The sequence below is a fragment of the Pseudophryne corroboree genome, chromosome 4 (genome assembly GCF_028390025.1).
Source record: "Pseudophryne corroboree isolate aPseCor3 chromosome 4, aPseCor3.hap2, whole genome shotgun sequence".
In the NCBI taxonomy this organism is placed as follows: domain Eukaryota; kingdom Metazoa; phylum Chordata; class Amphibia; order Anura; family Myobatrachidae; genus Pseudophryne; species Pseudophryne corroboree.
Window position 1 is genome coordinate 664,784,419 of NC_086447.1, and position 19,775 is coordinate 664,804,193.

The 19,775-nt window shown below is 42.0% G+C and overlaps 1 protein-coding gene across 1 annotated transcript in view; it reads left to right on the plus strand.

Moving 5' to 3' along the window:
• Window positions 1-1,046: 1,046 nt before the first annotated feature.
• Window positions 1,047-19,775, plus strand: part of FNDC1 (fibronectin type III domain containing 1) — a 399,147-nt gene continuing 380,418 nt past the window's right edge. The window contains 1 exon segment of the mRNA XM_063917820.1: window positions 1,047-1,291. Within this exon segment, the coding sequence (XP_063773890.1) occupies window positions 1,186-1,291 (106 nt within the window). The 5' untranslated portion in view covers window positions 1,047-1,185.

Consider the following 19,775-nt stretch of genomic DNA (forward strand, 5'->3'; position numbering starts at 1 on the left):
TGTTGGATCTGGCTTTAAAAAATTATTTATGTGGAACTGGATTTTTCAATGTATATTATACCAGGGCGTAGCCTAGACGGCACAAGGCCTCACCCCATTTGTGCATGCTCATCTTCGGCTCTTTGACGTACCTAACAAGATTTTTTGGCTCTTTGACTCTGACTGGTTGGCCACCCCTGCTCTACACTACTGACCCCTCTATACCCTACATATACTGTATATCACTGACCCATCTCTATACCCTACACTACATTACTGACACCCCTAAACCCTACACACACCACTGACCACTCTATACCTTACACTACTGACCCCTCTATACAGTACACTACATCAATAAGACAAAGTGTAAAGTTGAGAACAAACAATGACGCTCTGTGTGCACAGTGTGTCCAGGGATGCGAGAAGGGTGACAGTGGGTCAAGCAGGGGGCACAATACTTATTGGGAGCGTTCACCTGAACAGCAGAGTGATTGTAAAAGCGGTACCCAGCTTCACACAGATAAGATAGGTTTAGTTTTACTGCCTTTGGGGTATGATACAGCTCCTACTGTATGCTTCCTGCACTGCATATCATCTGCCCAGCTTAACACAAAGCTAAAAAAAACCAAAAAAAAAAACCTGTAAAGATAAAACTATGATTTGGTCAAAATTGCAGAAAGATGTGTACAAACTAATGACTGACAGGCATATGGGGAAAACAAAGCTGCTTGTTTTTTTAACATTCTGTACTTTTACACTTTTTTATACAGATACCAGGACAGTCTTTATGGAAAATACTTATTATTTCTTGTGCATTTATTTAGTCCCAGAAAACACTCACCTATAGGATATTTTTTCAGTTGTGCTTGAGTTCTAAAACAAGATTTTTTTTTACTTTTTTAATAGGGTTTTTACTAACCACAAGAATGTTGTCCATAGTTTGCTTGGCCAGGAGTTACACTAGAGGGCAGCCTCTCTCTTCTAATGGATGCAATATACATCATTTCCTTCTGTTCAGAACAGAAGAAGAATTGCAAAGGAAAGAACAGATGAAAAGAGGAAAGGCTGAGATAACTTCTGGATCTATTAGGAGTAGTGTCTGCTGCAGTTTCACAGAAGGAATTTCTTACATCTCGTCCTAAGCTCACTATTTTCTGTAGCTTTCTGTTTTGCTGCAGTCTCCCAACTTTCTTGGGGTATTTCATGCCAAGGATGGCTGAACGGAATAGGAGCAGAAGAATGCCTGCTTCCCTCTCTCTCCTGGCTCTTATGCTGCTGTCTCTTCTGGTCTCCTCAGTGGCAGTAACAGGTAGGGTACATTACTTTGTACAGATGCCAATTGACCTGCTACCATATGCCACTCCTGATGGCAAACACTTCAGACAGTTGCTGTTTAATTATCTTTTACATTGTGTGTTCAGTATCCGTTTATAAATGCTGTCTAGTAGACAATCGTTAAATTATAAACAAATAAACATATTTATATGTGTATTTCTATACTATCATCTATCTATCTATCTATCTATCTATCTATCTATCTATCTATCTATCTATCTATCTATCTATCTATCTATCTAATGTGTGTGCATAGGTATAAGTGTTATATGTTGATAGATAGATAGATAGATAGATAGATAGATAGATAGATAGATAGATAGATAGATAGATATATAGATAGATATATGTAATATAAAAATCTTAGCTCGTTCTTTGGTACCTTTCTCACTGTTGTGTCTTGCTAAAATTCCCCAGGCAGACAACCATATGATTTATCTAGGAATTTCGTTTTTGGATAGATTCCAGGGACCTAATAAATGCTGTCACAGAGAATCCAGGGTATCATGATTCGAGGGGAATTTTTGTTATTCTTATTGTATAAAATAAACTAGAAGAAAGTAAAATAAAGCAACGCTCCTCTACCCTATGGACATATGTACCTTCTGCATGACGAGGGCACCGGATTAAAATGATGACTGCCTGTCTGAACCTGTACAGTCACTTCTACTCCAATTTATTGTAATAATGGAAATTTCTCCCTAAACTCCTTTACTGTACATGTCTGTGCATAAAGAAACCAAATACTTTTTTAATTGTCTATGAACAAATGTGTGTGTGTTAGTGTGTCTTGTAACCACTTCTGTGTTAAGGTACAGAAAAAGTTGGAATGACAAACTATGAACTATTTGAAGAGTACTTTATTAAATAAATCATAATTTATATTTAAAATGAGCTGTTAAAACTGGAAAGATTTGGGTCCTGCTACTGCCCCGAATCTTCAATAAGCATTAAGCATTGGACGTATATTTTCCATGCAGTGGAATTCTTCAGCATACGCCAGTACAAAGACAATCACAGGTGTCTGCACCCCCTCTCACTCTATACACAACCAGCCTGGAAATACTGAAAAAGCTGTTTAAAGTCTGAAAATAAAAATCATGGGTAATCATTTCCAAACTAACAGATGGATTTGTCCTTTCACTGACAGGAAAAGTTAGTTATTATAGATCACGTGTACAATACATATAAGGGTCTATGTAATAAGCCTTGAAAAGAGATAAAGTGGACAGAGATAAAGTACCAGCCAGTCTGCTCCTAACTGTCATTTTTCAAACACAGTCTGTGATATTGCAGTTAGGAGCTGATTGGCTGGTACTTTGGGGCAGATGTATTAAGCCTGGAGAAGTGATAAAGCAATGATCAAACAGTGATAAGTGCAAGGTGATAATTATGGGTGGATGGCAGTAGCCTGTGGATACAGATAAGAACTGTATGGGGATGCATGCAGTTCCAGTAGGCGTTTCTGGGTGGTGACGGGTTGTGGCTCTTGATTGGGGGCATGCCAGTGTCAGGGACTGTGTTGGCAGATGCAGTTCCTGTAACACTGGCCGCCATTGGGTTTTTCAGAAATGCAATGATGCGGTCGATGTCCATTCAATGGTGCACCTTTGTGCATACCACAGCAGATTTGAGCTGCACTCATTGGGAATCTCATTGGTAGCAGCAATACCATAAATTCGCAGTAGTAGCTTGCTACTGCTTAGCGTCCACCTCTGAAACACTCCACTATAATCTCTTTCATGTTAAATGAACTGCATATGAGATTACACTTTTTAAAATTAGCAATAAATATGAACTCATAGAAAAAAAAAAAAAAAAGCTTTTCTGATCAAGACTGCTGAGACATCTCGCATGGCCAAGTGGACATGCCGCACTCAGAATACAAGACTCTGGACCTGATTCTGATTTGGGAATAAAGCAAGAAAGAGGCAAGTAACTGTGCACCTGGGCAAAATAAAGCGCCCAAGTATTTGTGGGCTACATGCAAGAGCAATCCAGATTTATCCCACATTAAGTTTTTTTATGTATTTGCATCCCTTGCAGTGCAACATGGTTTATCCAGGTACACAGTTACTTGCTCGCTTTTTCTTCTTTCAGCTCAGAGTCAAGCCCTCTGTGAAGAAGCTTTTAGGGCGAGAGTACTCAGTATCCCTTACTGGCTTGGGCCCCCAGACAAGCCCAGTCCTCGGCAATTTCTAGTCATGTCCTCTTGACACCCCTGTAAGTGGTAAGAGTTACAGTATTGCTGGGCCCTCAACCAAATATTGCTATGGGGACCAGCGGTACTGCATTTCACCACTGCTAACGTGCTAGTCTGCTCTCACCGTGATATCAAACTTACACATTTAAAATTGATTATGCTTAAAGAGCATGTGACACCCATGTGCAACAAAGATAGCCTTTTTGTGGTCTGAACCAATGTTCAAAAGAAAGAGGACAACTGGGCTTCAACTTTTGTGCACATTATTTATAATAATTTACCCAGGGGCATAATGGTTAATAATAACTGGGCATCACTGGAAGATTTGGGGTCAGTTGGCAGTGCTGATGCATATGCTATTCTGAGAATGTGCTGGGGCTGGCTTATGTGCAGTGACGGCCTGCTTGGATCTGCAGTTCCGCCACTAGCTATACTACCTGTTGTATAAATAGTTTCCATACAATGATCATGAATATTGCTTAAACCAACAAAGTGACTGTCCCAGTTATGATGGACATTGCTAATTTGTGGGCTGTGAGATGGTGGAGTTTCAGTTTCAACCAAAATGGGGGTGTTTCTGGCTAGATTATAGTGGGTTGGTGCTGATCATAGCCAGATCAGGGGTAAGTCCTATTTGGTCCCAGTTTGGCATGTGTGAATGGTGGAAGATAAAAAAAATTAAAGAAAATGCCACCTCAACCAAGTTAATCTATAAAGACAATTTTGTAATGTCCATTGTTCTTGGATATGGCAACAGTTAAGCACAGGTCTGTTTATTGGAAACCTGTACTCTGTACGCAGCAGATTATAGCACAGATTTATCAAGCCTTGGAGAGTGATAAATTGCACAGTGACAAAGTTCCAGCCAATCAGCTTCTAACTGACATGTCACAGGATGTGTTTGAAAAGTGAAAGTCGAGAGCTGATTGGTTGGTACTTTATCACCGTGCAATTTATCACTTTCCAAGGCTTGATAAATCTGTGCCTATCTTCCTTATGGGCAATGAAAAGAAGTCTGCCAGAAGGCAAATTTGTCTAAATGTAGCATATGCTTTATGCATGCAGAATTTAGAACTTACAGTAGGTATTTGGCTATGAAGGACAAGATGTGAGTGAAGTCACCGGGCACCTCTTTGTGTCTCCCCTTTCCATGTACTGTATATGGCAGTGACTTCTTACATGAGAGTATTAGATGCACTTATCACTGGTCACGGAAGCTAGAAGGTGTGTTGCAACTGGTGACTACAAGTTTGAAAATCTGGGGATCAGATAAGCTGTAGAAATAGTGTACAGTGTTGCTAATAGTAGTGGGGCTTCCAGATAATCAACTGACCAATTGAAGAACACAAACTGATACTACAAGATAGGACTTTGTCTTCTGCCCCTCAGTTAGGACCAGATTAAGGTCTGTGGAGGCCCATGATGTGGACCCCTCACTTCTTTCAATGGAAAAAAAAACAAAACAGCACTCATGTTTAGTTGGCAACAGAAGTCCATAGATGTTTCTTGTGTCAGCAGTAGTGGCCCTACGGCAACCAATGAACGGCTTCAGGGCTAATAGGATACTGCCCTTAGCTTGAATAGTAGGGTCTCTTTTTGGAAATTTTTTCCCAGCAAACAGACATTGTTAAGGAATAACCTACAGTAGTATGTTTTTACTATTGCAGTTAGTAGTTGTCTTGTTTCTGCACAGTGATCTTATGTCGGTTTTGTTTGCTGTACTCATAGGTGTGAACTACTGACCATGAGGTTTCTGCAGTGTATTACACTTGCTGGGGATCTGGTCATGTGACTGGTGCTCAGGATCCCAGCGATCAGCATGACAACACTTGGACCCCGCCCGCTTACCAGCCCGACAGTTAGCATGTTGACTGACAGGGACACCGAGCCCGCAAGGGCTTTTGTTGCGCAAGCACCCCCTCCGGCATTTTGCTGCCGTCATCCCGGGATCAGTATGCTAACTGCTGGGATCCCCAGCGCCTGTTTCCCAGACCCAACCTGGATGGAGGCAGGTATTGGCATAAAATTAATTATGCAGCATAAAACAAGTCAATAATATATATATGGATCTGTAATTATCCTAATGCGTTATTACTCGTTATTAAGGCACCTTCTTTTTAAATATGAATAATTTTTAAAATAGTCACGGAATATTGCCTCATGTAATCATGTTTCTGAGAATAGTTATGATAATGGACTAAGAAGAAAGTGCCTCAGTCATGTTACTGGTTCCAACCATCCATATGGACACCAGATATGCCATCAGTGTTAACTGCATGTGTCTTTCTACACTCTTTATAGTTTATTTGTAAACACTCCTACTGCTTAATATTCCAATGATTCTTTGGGGGAGATTCAAATGTTTGAAAAGTCGGTTGGGTGTCTGTTTTTTCCTGTCTATTAGGACTCCCAACTGACTTTTCAAACATTTGAATCTCTCCCTTTGTGTACACATCTATCCTGTATGATATTTCATTATTATACAGTACTTCTTTCTATGAACCAAATGTACTGATACTCACCTAAAGTTACAAGTTAATAGAAGAATTATAGCAGTTTACATACTCTGGATAAGGATCATCAAGTGCTTATTTTATACATTTCTGAAATGATTTCAACTATTTCTTCTAGTTATAAGTATTAAAAATTATAACACAAAAACAAAAGTGGCGGCTACAGTGTACCTTTCAGTCCAATCAGAAAAAAAACAAAGAGATTATTCCCGGGTTAACCCAGGTTGCAGCTCAGTGGAAAAAGGTCCCCAAAAAATAATCTGCGTCCAGTGACCCGGGAATCCTACCTGGGAAGCGAGCAGGGTTGGACATGGGTAATGGGGCAGTGTAAACGAGTGACCCGGGTCTTCCGACCCGGTTCCCGTTAAAAACATAGCAAGAGCTGGCTCACCGATGCTTGGAGATGATGTCATCTCCAAGCGCCAGCAGAACAGTTAACACTGCACATGGGTGCAGTGTGAAAGGAGCCTACCTGGATTGCAGGACTTTCTTCGGGCTGCACCCACTCTGTGGAATGCCCTACCATGCACAATAAGACTCTCTTCTAGTCTCCAAACCTTCAAGCGTTCCCTGAAAACACCTCTTCAGGCAAGTGTATCAAATTCCAGAACCGCACATATAACTTTCATAAACCTTCTGATCAAATTGCATCCACTCTGCACAGTCTACACACATCCTCACATGTCTTCTCATTCTTCACTTTCCCTTCCTCTCGACCCCGGTTCATCATTGCTGTATGACCATATCTTACAGCCCACCAAGAACCTTTGGAGTCTGGTGGCCGACTCTGCAATAGATAACACCTATCCTTGTGTATCCATGCCTATTTCCCTATAAATTGTAAGCTTGTGAGCAGGGCCTTCCTACCTGTATGACTGTTTGTTATTACCCAGTTTTGTTATATCATTGTTATTTCCAATTGTAAAGCGCAATGGAATTTGCTGCGCTATATAAGAAACTGTTAATAAATAAATAAATAAATAATAATAATCCAGGTTGGAGCCGCATTGCAAAAGGGGTCTGTTCCGGGTTGGAACCATGTTTCAAAACCTGGGTCGGATCCAGGATTTCAGTGGAAAAGGGATATTAATTTAATATTTTTTCCTGAATTCCTTAATAAGATAATTTTGAACGGGTGTAGTATGTTAAGCCGGTGGTCGGGCTCCCGGCGGCCAGCATACCGGTGCCGGAATCTCGACTGCTGGCATACTGACAGCTGGGCGAGCGCAAATGAGCCCCTTGTGGGCACGGTGGCGCGCTACCTAATCTCCCTCCAGGGGGGTTGTGGACCCCAAGAGAGAGATAAAGCTGTTGGTATGCCGGTGGTCGGGATTCCAGCGCTGGTATGCTGGTCGTCGGGAGCCCGGCCGCCGGCAAACTGAAGTCCACCCCTTTTGAACTAGGGCTGCCGTGAAAAATTGCTGATATTGTACAATGGGGCACTGTGATTCAAGAAAGTTTGGGAACCCACTGACTTATATCATTAAGAAGTAAATATATCATCAGCCGTTATGGGGAGAAGCGGTATCAGCGCACGTCATGTGCAGTATACCACTTCTCCCCCATGTATGATGGCAGCCCCTGTCCTGTCCATATTGCCTCAGTCCATATTGGCGCTGCTATCTATAAGATAGCAGGCTGATATATGAGTGCAATGTGCTGACCGTTCTGACACCTGCAGCTATCGATATCGACAGCTGCATGTGTCGATGCCCTATCCCCACAGCAGGCCACACTGTCCCTGGCTGTGGCGGGTGCCAGCTTCAGACTGTGCAGGGGATCTTGCGTGATAAGCAAGATCCTGTACATGCGCTGTGGAGCCGGCCAGGCAGGGAGACACAGCGCTTCAGCACTAAGCTGATGTACTGTGTGCTCAGGAGGGCATCGCTGGAGAGGGGGAGTCTTTACCACTGCTAACAGGATCGCTGAGGGCTTTCTTTTTAGCCCTGATTCCGGCTGTTATCGTGCGATGCTGGCATTTATCAGGGATTAGGCTTAACCCCGATAAACAGCCGCCAGAGCCGCAATAACACGTAGGATTGGGGATTTATCCCCGATTCCATGTGTTTTTCTGTGATCATGGGTCCAATTTTGCCTGATAAAAAAGGCCTCCAATTGGATACCCCGATAATGACCATTGGTCATTAATCGCGATATCCGGACATTTTTACCACCCAAAATCGCATCATGACTTATTGGAATACCACTATTAGACTCACTGCAAAATACTGGAATCTCTGGAGTTGGACAAAAACAGTACTAATAATGTGTAGCAGGTGTTGGACATGGCAGGATTTTTCCAGCTGTCACCACTGTAGGTAGTAGAGACATGAAGTGCTTGCTATGCTGTTAAAAAGAAATTAACATTCATTAATAACATGCTAATGGAAATTAAATCCCTTTCCACAGAAAAAGGTGAACAACATTTGGAGAAAATACAGAAAGAAGCGCAACCTTTTACAATCCCTCCCTTATACTGTGCCCCTCTCTCTCTCCCTGACACTGCCTCTCTCTCTCCCTGACACTGCCTCTCTCTCTCCCTGACACTTTCTCTATCCCTGTCTGACACTCTCTCCCGAAACTAAATCTGTATCTCTCCCCCTCTCTTTCCTGATACCATCACTCTCTCTCCCTCTCTCTGACTCTGTCTACCTCTCTCTCTCCCTGACACTCTCTCACTCCCTCCCTGACACCCTCTCTCTCCTGTTATCTCTCTCCCTCTCTGTCTCTACCTTGCACTCTGAGGGGCAGATTTATTAAGCCTGGTGAAGTGATAAAGTGGAAAGTGATAACGCACCAGCCAATCAGCTCCTAACTTCCATGTTACAGGCTGGGTTTCAAAAATTACAGTTAGGAGCTGATTGGCTGGTGCGTTTTCACCTTCCACTTTAACACTTCACCAGGCTTAATAAATCTGCCCCTCACTCTCTTTTGCTCCCCTCTCTTTCTCTCTCCCTTCCTCCCCTGACACTCTTGCTCACTTCCCTCCCTCTCTCTTACTCCTCCCCGCTCTCTCTCTCTCTGACACCCTCTCTCTCTCTCATTATGTCCTCTCCCCCCTCTCCCCCTTCTCTCTCTCTCCCCTTGACCCCCATCTCTCTCCCTCTTTCACTCTCTCTCTCCTGCTCCCATAAGGGGCATTATACTGACAATGGCGGGGGGCCCTTTCAAGATTTTGCTATGAGGCCTAGTTCTAGTTATGCCCCTGCATAGACCCCATATGTATTTTACATGTGACATATATTAAGTAACTTTTCCTGTCCGTGAAAGGACAAATCCATCTACTAGATTGGAATTGGTTACCCATGATTTTTATTTTCAGACTTTAAACAGCTTTTTCAGTATTTCCAGGCTGGTTGTGTATGCAGACACCTGTACCTGTAATTGTCTTTGCACTGGCGTATAATGAAATAATTCCAATGTATTTCATGGAAAATATACGTCCAATGCTGGCTGTGTTTTAAAAATGACAGTTAGGAGCTGCTGGTGGGTACTTTATCTCCGTCCATTTTATCTCTCTCCAAGGCTTAGTACATAGGGATCGATGTGAGTTTCCTACTCTCACTTGTACGTTTCCTAAGCTCACTTTTACTTTCCTGCCTACCTAGTCTGTTGTTCTATTGCCTCTGTTCCAAGATATGCCATTTTACAATGTATTGTACTGTACTTGTGATATATCACACTTACTAAGTATATGCATTGTGCCAGGTTCAGATATGTTGGCTAACTCAATGGTTTGCATACAGCTCCAATATTTCCAGATGTGCAGGTCTCTTTCTGTCAGATACTTGCAGTGACCCCTAAGCCATTGCCTTATTTAAAGGCTGTGGCTGATTGGGGGTAGGGAGGGGTGGGCAGCATTCTAGAAAATGACGGTTTGTTGCACCCATTTTCTGGGTGTGCTAAGGTCAGTGACTACGTCCTTAATGCAGCTTCACTGCCTCTGACTCCATGAAAACACCATCCATCCTGAGTAACCTGAGAGTTACTCTGATGGCCGATGTTCACACAGAGTGATCCGATGCTGTGTTTTTGTATGTAGCAGCGGATCACAGAAGCCGACAGGAGTTGGCATTACTCAAGGCGCCTCCTGCATCATTTGAGCACAGTCAATGCGTACAAAGACACATCAACTGTGTTCATGTTGTCTGTCTCTGCATAAGGCCCATTTTACGATGCCATGGATACTTTGTGTTACCTTAAAAATAAAAGATTATAATACCACAAAAACATCAGTTTTCTACATATAACCTAAGCTGGGGCTCACTTGCTGGTCTATTACAGTATTAAAGTGGAAAGAGCACTGTCTTCGCCCTATACATCTAGGGGCCACCTCGGCAATAGCTTCCTTATAATAGCAGGGGCAGTTAGCAGATGTGACATAGCAGTTTATCTATATTATGAGTAGATTTCTCATAAAGACACACCTAAATACATATGTTTATATGTTTGCTACAATGTCTGCGAAGATCCATAGTTTGTTGTGTTTGGCTGTTCTGTTAAGCAAACCAGTCTTTGATCAACCAAATTCCTGGCTTTTGAAACTATGTACAATAATTAAATGTCTTGCTATCAAATAGCGGAACACTTACTATGGATTTTCCGCTCACTCTACTTCAGTGAAGCTACGTTAAAGTCCAGATGGAGCCAAATAAACCTTTGCTTACAGTATTTGGCATAGAACACAAGTCTGATAAAAATGAATAAATACATATTAATTTTCTTGGAAACGATTTGTGGGATTTTGGTTTCTTAACTTCAAGATTTATTATTGCTGTGTAATAGCACTGTACTATTTATAATAGAAAACTCAATTAAAAAATTACTATGTGCTATCAGAATGAAGATGACATATTATTAAGTCAAAAAAATATGCAAGGTTATTTGTTTTGGGATGGTCTTATAAGAATGTCTTCCAATGTGATGCCATTTTGTTGGACTTCTAATAAAGTTTACAAAAATGGAAACATAATGGATTAGAGCTGGAATGAGTTCTTTGTAGATGAATACTGTCGTTTTCTTCCCAGAAGGTGAATGTTGACCATTTACTATAGGTCTTTTATGAGGCACAATCAGTGGTCCTGATGTAGGCCTCCGTTTGCTAGTGCTTAGATTTCTGCTAAATCACATGCAGCTAGATGGTGAAGTTTGCAAAGGAGCACAAGCTGACGGAGAATTTGGGCAGAATGAGGGTATTCCCTGCAACGTATGGAACAGGTACACTGACCTCCTACTTTCACAGAGCACTGCATAAACAACTTTCACTTTGGACTTGACAAGAACTAGTGTAGCCTATTTCCTCAAGTACTGTATAAGCATGTACTGTAGATGTTAATGGCATGTTGATGTGCATTGTGCATTGAGGGCAAGATGGTAACCTAAAAGAAGCACATACACTAGTTTGGAGGAACAAGATTCCAGTGCAAGTTGTGTGCTCTTGATGATGATGATGATGATGATGATGACGGCCATGGGTCATGTTTGATTCATCCATTGCATCTAAGACACAATACTGTAAATGAAGTGAGACTGATGCTGTAGAAGGGTTACAAACACAGGGCTACAGTGAACTAATCACTCTTTTTTAAAACAAATAAACATACAGTATTTCCTACTCTAGGCAGGGGAAGGTTGCCCCAAAAAAATAAAAAAATAAAAAAATTATATTTGTCTTGTTAGTTTTGCATTACACAGACTCCAAACAACTTGGGTACTTCTTATCTATACTTTCCTACCATTTATTATACTCTGGGTGCATTGAGTATCTTTTGTACTCACTGTGCCACTGCCCCTCCTGTTGTATTCCTGGTGCATCTGATCCTGTTACCTGTATTGAGTGGGACCCATATGCTACCTATGCAGAAATGATCGCATATCGCATCTTTACCCAAATCAGAATACAGTAGGTTGATAAATGCAGTTTTTATTCCTCAACTCATTTTGAATTTGCGTACAACTTTGAATAAAGCCTTTTATCTCTAGATTGCCAACCTCACTTGTAAGTCTTCGGCTCAGGGTACTACTTGTTAATAACCAGGTAATGTCAAGGCTGTCCTAATGGTCTTGAACTTGAACTCTACTCACACTCGAACAAACTCACAGTAACATTGTTTGGGTAAGATGCTAAACAACTTGATTTATCATTCTCGAAATTGGATTGTGAAATGTTCTAGTCTTTCAATCCCACCACTAGCTAGCAATTCTGTCAGTTTGTGCTGAGTCCAGTCATCTCTACTATGGGGTGCAATTCACTAAAAAGTGTACAGATGAAGAGGGGTATTCAATTAGGTCTGTTTTTTTTTTTTTGCCTAGGAAAAAAAAACTGGGACTTTTCATTAATTTAGGGTAAATGGGGATTCGCTCTATTCAATAGCAGTGTTGTTTTTTCGTCTGCTTGAAAAATTTAGCAGGAGCAAAAAACATGTGGATCGGCGAATCCACATGTTTTCTCACCTGTGCCGGCAAAAATGCGGGCTGTTTTTGCAGATCTTGAGGCATTTTTTACCAATACCTTTTCACTTAAAAAAAAAGGTGAAAAGGCATTGGCGAAAATGCCTTAAAAACATGCGAAAGTGGGCCTAGATTGGATAGGCAGGGGGATGCAATCAATAGCTCAGAGATTACCGGAGCTAATTGAATACCCCCCTAAGGTGCTATGCAGTACTAACTAAAAAAAAACATATTCAAAGCAATAGACTTGGCTAAGCTTCCCAGCTGTATAGTCTTCACATAGAATGAAATTGTGTCAGATGTCTTGTCCACTTTCACATAAATGAAATGAGTGAACTTGACATTTCCGAGCTTGCTGTAAATTTAAATATATAGAAGACAAAAAATCTCACTTGTTTGTCATGCATAACCTTGGTGACCGATGAAAACAAATCAAGAGACTGGAATGTGATTCACAATGCAAGGCACAGGGAAAATTCCTAAAGAGAAATATTTTATATACATAACTACAATATATTTCTCACCTGAGAACTTTTTACTTTTGTTAGATGCCAAAATAATGAAATGTTTCACAAATCTGTATGTACCATTTACTCTTTAAAATACATAGCATGTGGGCTGCAAGCAGAAAGAACAGGTAGTAGAACTATACATAAGAGTTTAATAAAGGGACAAAAACTTAGTAAGGAAACATGGCTGTGATATAAGGAAATACTGTTTAAAAATCAGTATATACTGTATATACCATTCAGAATAGGAACAGAACTAAAAATGACATGCATAACAGAAAATATTAGTGTTACTTTGTAGCCAGTACATACAACAGAGGTTGCAAAATGCGGTCCTCAATGCACCCTAATGGTCCAGGTTTTTTTTTGTATAATCTGTTTTTTATTTAGGACAGTATAGCAGTAATAAAGATTGCATCACATTTTAACAGATGAGGAAGAAAATCGTCAGGACACAAATGAAGGTCTAATACATCATAGCCTTAAAGAGTAGGGTGGCGCATCATCCCCATTGCTGGGGGGTTAATATAGGCATTAGCGTAAGTAGGTGTTTCTATAACATTCGTCTGGTATCCCCTCGCCATCTATCCATACTATGGTGTAATTGCAATCTTAAATGGCATTGTATAGAAGCTGTAGAGAAAGGAGAGGGAAGAAATGAGAGGAATAGTAGAGAGAAAACATAGTGTGACCAAACTAGGGGGAATTGTTGAATTGGGGAGGGAATGTGGTACAATCTATCTATTCGATCGATTGTGCGTTGAGATCATTTGGCAGCATAGACATAGTCCTTGTAATCTTTAGAGGACATATACTTTATCCAGGGCATCCACATGGTCATGAACTCCGATAGTTTATCTCTGGAGACCAGGAGAGTGTTTTCCATATTCATATAATGATTAATTCTGTTAAACCATAGTTTCCTAGTGGGTGGGAGTTGTGATCTCCATAATGTGGGGATGATTGCCCTCGCTGCATTAGACAGGTGCCGAAGTAACGACGTGTTATGTTGAGCCAGTGAGATTGAGGAGTGGGAAAGTAACCAGAATGCTGGGTCTGTGGGGACAGGTGTGTGAAGTATGTCTTGAGAAGTGGATATAACATCCCTCCAGAATGGTTTTAGTAGGGGACAGTTCCACCAGATATGCATCAGGGAGCTTGTAGCGCTGAGACATCGCCAGCATCTGTCCGTCACTCCAGGATACATGAAGTGGAGGAGAGAGGGATGCCTGTACCATCTCATTAAGAGCTTATATTGGGTTTCCCTAACTTGTATGCAGACTGAGCTTTTGTGGGATTTGAGAAATATCGTCTGCCAGTCTTTGTCTGTCAGGGAGATCCCGAGATCTCTTTCCCAGGCCAGCTTGAAGGGTATGGGCGTCTGGGTGTTTGGGGTCTGTAGTAGTTTATAAAGTGAGGAGATAGTGTGCTGGGGGGGGCATGTGGCGACACACATCCTCTCAAACTGTGTTAACTCGCGTGAGGCTCGGAGATACCTACGCTCTGAGTGCAAAAAATGTCTAAGCTGTAGGTACTTCCAAAAGTCACGTTGCGGAACTTCCCATTTTAACCGTATTTCTGAGAATTGTTTAACTCCTGTGGAGGTTGTCATCTGGCCTACTCTAAAGAGGCCTTCGAGGGCCCAGTCACGAAAGTGGGAGGGAGTCAAACGGGGCTGGAAGTCGGGGTTTGCTAAAAAAGAGGTCAATGGGCCAAAATCGGAAGAGAGAAAGGGCCAGCGGCGCACCTTTTTCCAAAACGATAGGGTCGCCGTAATAGTTGGGTGGGGGGATGGGGGTTTAGGTAGGGAGGGGAGCCAGGGAAAGATCTCTGGGAATTGTTGCATATATAGCCCCTCTATATCCACCCATTGCATTGTTTCCCGACTCCTCGTCCAATCCAGAACCCTATTGAGCATTATTGCCCAATAGTAGCCTCTGATGTCAGGCAATTGGAAACCACCATTTCGGGTAGAGCGGATCATAATGGATCGGCTTATTCTTGGCCGTCTCCGAGACCAGATAAATTGTTGTATTAACAGTTGGATGGATCTGAACCAGGAGTCCGGAATCTGTATGGGGAGGGTCTGTAGTTATGGTCCAGGTTTTAGGTATAGCCATGGCTGAGCACAGATGGTTAAATAAAATTGACTGAGGTACTAATTAAGTCACCTGTGGACAAGCATGGATATACGGTGCCTTGAGGACCACATTTTGGAACCTTTGGCATACAATGTAAACCTAATCTTAAGAATTGCATTTGACGTAATAAAGTGTAGAAGTGGTACTACAGAATGAGTCTCCCATATCCGAAATGCTTCGGTGCAGAAGTATTTTGGATATTGTATTTTGCTGTAGTTGCAATATTTCCACACTATAATGAAATATATTGGGAATATGACCCAAGTCAGAGACGTGCAGTCAGGGGAGGCAGTGCCTCACCTGTCATACTCCCTGTCATTCTCCAGTCTTGACTATAAAAATGATTAGAATAATACAAAGAAGATATTTATAACATATAATCAGCTTCTTCATATTAAAGTAATCATTTGTGTAGTTTAAACTCTCCATATTTTAGGATCTCTGTATAACTGCAGGGAGAAACTAGACGTGAGGTAGCAACCGCTCTGCCTCACGTCTCATAGTTGGGGACTGCTGCAGCGCTGCCTGTAGATCGGGACAGGGTTACATAGAGACCAATCACACCACTTAAAACAGAGCCAAGTGAGGCATGCCTCACATTGGCTTGAGCTGTGATTGGACACCTCGGATGTGTCATATGACCATCCAGAAAGAGACCGGAGCTCCGTTAGCACTGCAGCACAATGGCCGAGGCTGCTCATTTTCTGCATTCCGGACCCAGAGATATAGTGAGCGCACCGCGCACACCTTCACCTGCACAGGAGGTGCAGCCATCTCCCACGGCAACGCCGGGCCCCGCATACCGGGAGGATCTACCAGAGGAAGCCTGGCAGTATCCCAAGGAGGGGAAAGGGATGCAGACCGGAGTCCCCTGTCCACCGCCAGCCGCCGAGCTCAGTCTCTCAGTCTCTTCCGGATCAAAATTCCAGTGAGCGAGTGACAGGAGAGGACCCTGATACTGCCAGCAAAAGTTGGGGGGAAAGGAGACCAGCAGGTACCCAGCTGATATAAGGCAATGAGTGGGCTCCGCTCTCTCATTATATAGATGGGAGGGCTTATACTGTGCATGTGTGTGTGTACTGCTCTGCGTATATGTCCATACTTCATTCAGTGTGGGGAATTCAAATGTTTGAAAAGTCAGTTGGGTGTCTGTTTTTTCCTGTCTATTAGATAGGAAAAAACAGATATCCAACTGACATTTCACACAATTGAATATCCCCCAGTGTGTCATAAATATACGAGTACAGTGCCTTTTTTCCTTTTATATATATATAGTCAAAGTCAAGACAACTTGACTTTGATTTATTTCATGGGAAGTCCGATGTGTGTCATACGATGTGTGCCATACTTTGGAACCGGTAAGTATTTGCTTATGGGCCTCACGGCAGCTGTAATACTGTGAAGGAGGGTGCGGGCCCATTTGGATGTTATATATATATATATATATATATATATATAAAATAGTAACATAGTTTATAAGGTTGAAAAAAAGACCATTTGTCCATCGAGTTCAATATATATATAGTAACGATGTATGGACCGGCACTCCAATGAATCGCTGGCTGACTGCTCCAGTGCCTCCAGTATGGTAGGGAGCATAACATATAGGAATGAACTGCGGCACTCAGAGACTTTGCAGGTACAAAATGTGTATTAAAAATCACACGCCATAACCAACGTTTTCGGGGCTGGTACGTCCCTTCGTCAAGGTGAACAGCAATGTATATATATATATATATATATATATGTATATATGTCTAGAGAAGATAGAATAATGGGGGGCGCCAATAGTGCATTAAAAGATGACAATTTATTGACACATCATAAAACACAGGTCTAAAAATGTAAGCGTACCAAAGATAGCGGTATAATCACCGCTGATACATTCATTTTAAAATCAAAGATACAAGATGGATTCACCACTGCATGTAGCCTTGTTCAGCGTCCATCCATAAGCCACAGTGATTATACCGCCATCTTTGGTACGCTTACATTTTTAGACCTGTGTTTTATAATGTGTCAATAAATTGTCATCTTTTAATGCACTATTGGCGCCCCCCATTATTCTATCTTCTCTAGACATAATCTTTCCCCGTTGGGAGACGGGAGAACGGGGTGGACGACAGCTGATCTAAACGGCAGTGTGCAGCCAGATTATTTGGAGACTTTACCTGTTTCAATTTGGATCTGACAATCTGGACTTGGACTTGTAGTTCCACAGACATTCTCCATTTAAACCCGGTTTGCGCTCACACCCCCAATTTCTTTTTCCAATATATATATATATATATATATATATATGAATAATCCGGTCAGGATCCCAATGGTCAGGATCCTGGCAGTTGCAATATCGATGCTGGAATCCCAACACTGCTTGGAATGCCGGCGCCGGTATACCGACGATCATCACTATCCCGCTTCCGGGATACCAAATTATGGTGTCACGGGCTGCCGGAGACGTAAGCCATGGACGGAGGGGGATTAGGTTTACCCTGCAGAGTGAGTGTTAGGGTTAGGCTGCGGTGAAGGGGGGGGGGTGAGGGTTAGGCTGAGGGGTGAGGGTTAGGCTGCGGGGGAGGGAGGGTTAGGGTTAGGCTGCGCAGGAGGAAGGATTAGGTTTAGGCTGTAGGAGGGAGGGTTAGGGGGTTTAGGGATCAGGGTTAGCTTTTAAAATTAACCAGTGTCAGTATTTTATACATCGGGATGCCGCTGTTGCATCCCGACCGCTGGGATCCCGATACCAATGTATATATATATATATATATATATACGTATGTGTATTTATATAATGTGTGTAAATCTTACTCTAATGCTAGTTTGTGCCTCCCCAGACATTAACCTCACCGCACATCACTGACCCAAGTCTGAACACAGAGTGCATTTACGATTCATATGCACCTTATCCACACAACCTCTAGTAGTTTTATACAATTAATGTAATTATTTTGTGCATTACACAAAGTCTGTTTACACTGAACAATCAGACAACAAAGGTGTCACTATCTCAGCACTCAAAAAAATCAGATTTTGGATATGAGAGATTCAATCTGTATTAAGAGAATTACAACCAACATAAATAAACAAGATGGTAGTATTGTGTTGTTGCTTATAAAGACAGAATAAGAAGAAATATTAATGAGAATTCCATTTAGTACACAAAAGAAGTGACAAAAGTGTTTCAGATTTTTCTTTTGTGATACAACATGCTAAATAAACAAAGTTAAATGCAGATAGTCATATAGTATGTACTATATAGAAGTAGAACACAAGAACACACTCAAGTGATAATTTTGGGCCATAGTGATTGATGTAACTCTTCGAATTGATGGGACATGGAAAAAGGTCAACATGAGTTTTTCACATTTTGTAAAAAACTTTTTCATACTTTACGATCCACATGGACTACAATTGGGAATGGTAACCTGTGCCAAGCTCAGCAGTAGCGGAGCGAGCCACCTTGCCCGAAGCATGGCGAGCGAAGCAAGCCATGCGAGGGGACACGGTGCAGTAATTGGGGTTTCCGGTGGCTTTACAGAGAAAACGAAACCAATTTTTTTTAAAAAAAACTTATGTCGACCTTTTGTTCACGTCGCCCTATTTCAGGCGTTGACCTATTGTGTGTCAACCAATTGCTGTCGACCTAGGTGGTATCGCCTTAATTGCTGTCGACCTTGAGTTCCAGACCCATCCCAGTTGCCAGGAGGCAATTTGGAGTTTTGTGACCCCCCTCCTTAAAAATGATAAAACAAATATGGTGTGTGTGTATAAACATACACAACTTACATCTTTATATATATAGTGCTCTCAGTCAGCCTACAGCGACCAGAGCCCACAGTGATTCGGAAGGGCTCCAGCTACACTGCGATTCAACCATTTGCAGCATGCAGAACCTGCATTTACCGGCAGGTCCCATCTCACGGTCCAGCGGCGGCGGCTGGTGCACTATCACTTGCTGCAGTGCAGGCTGAGCGATACCAGACAGGGGCCATCCAATCCCTTATTGCAGGTGTTAGGAGGGATCCTGGGACACAGCCAATAACTCTGCAGCAGCAGCGGGTGTGCCGTAGAGCTCCATTGGAAGAGCAGCGGTCACACTTGGATCCTGCTGTGAACCACACAGGTGCTGCTGTACATGCAGGTGCCCCAGGAACCAAAGAAGAAAAGTATTCCGTATCATGGGCACTCTCGAACACTTACGCTCATTTAATTACTGAAAGTCAAATACCACTGGGTATTTGACCACTGAATATAAAATATAACTTTTATTTTTAACATTAAAGCATCTGCGAAATATAGTGCTAGTGAAAATTGTGAATAAAATATATATGTGAATTAAAATGTTAAACCACTGTTGTCTCAATTGCTTTTCAATTCTACTGTTCTGTGAATGTTTCAATTGTTGTAGCAATAATGTGTTGCTAAATACCTCCTCCAGACACTATGAAAGATACATTTGTATCTGTCTGGGTATAGATTTGTGTCAGTTATGGCTATAACCTTCGTAATCTTATTCAGGGTACCACTTAACATTAATATAGGCTTATTTATTACTTCTTCAGTGTTGGCAGTAGAGATGAGCGCCTGAAATTTTTCGGGTTTTGTGTTTTGGTTTTGGGTTCGGTTCCGCGGCCGTGTTTTGGGT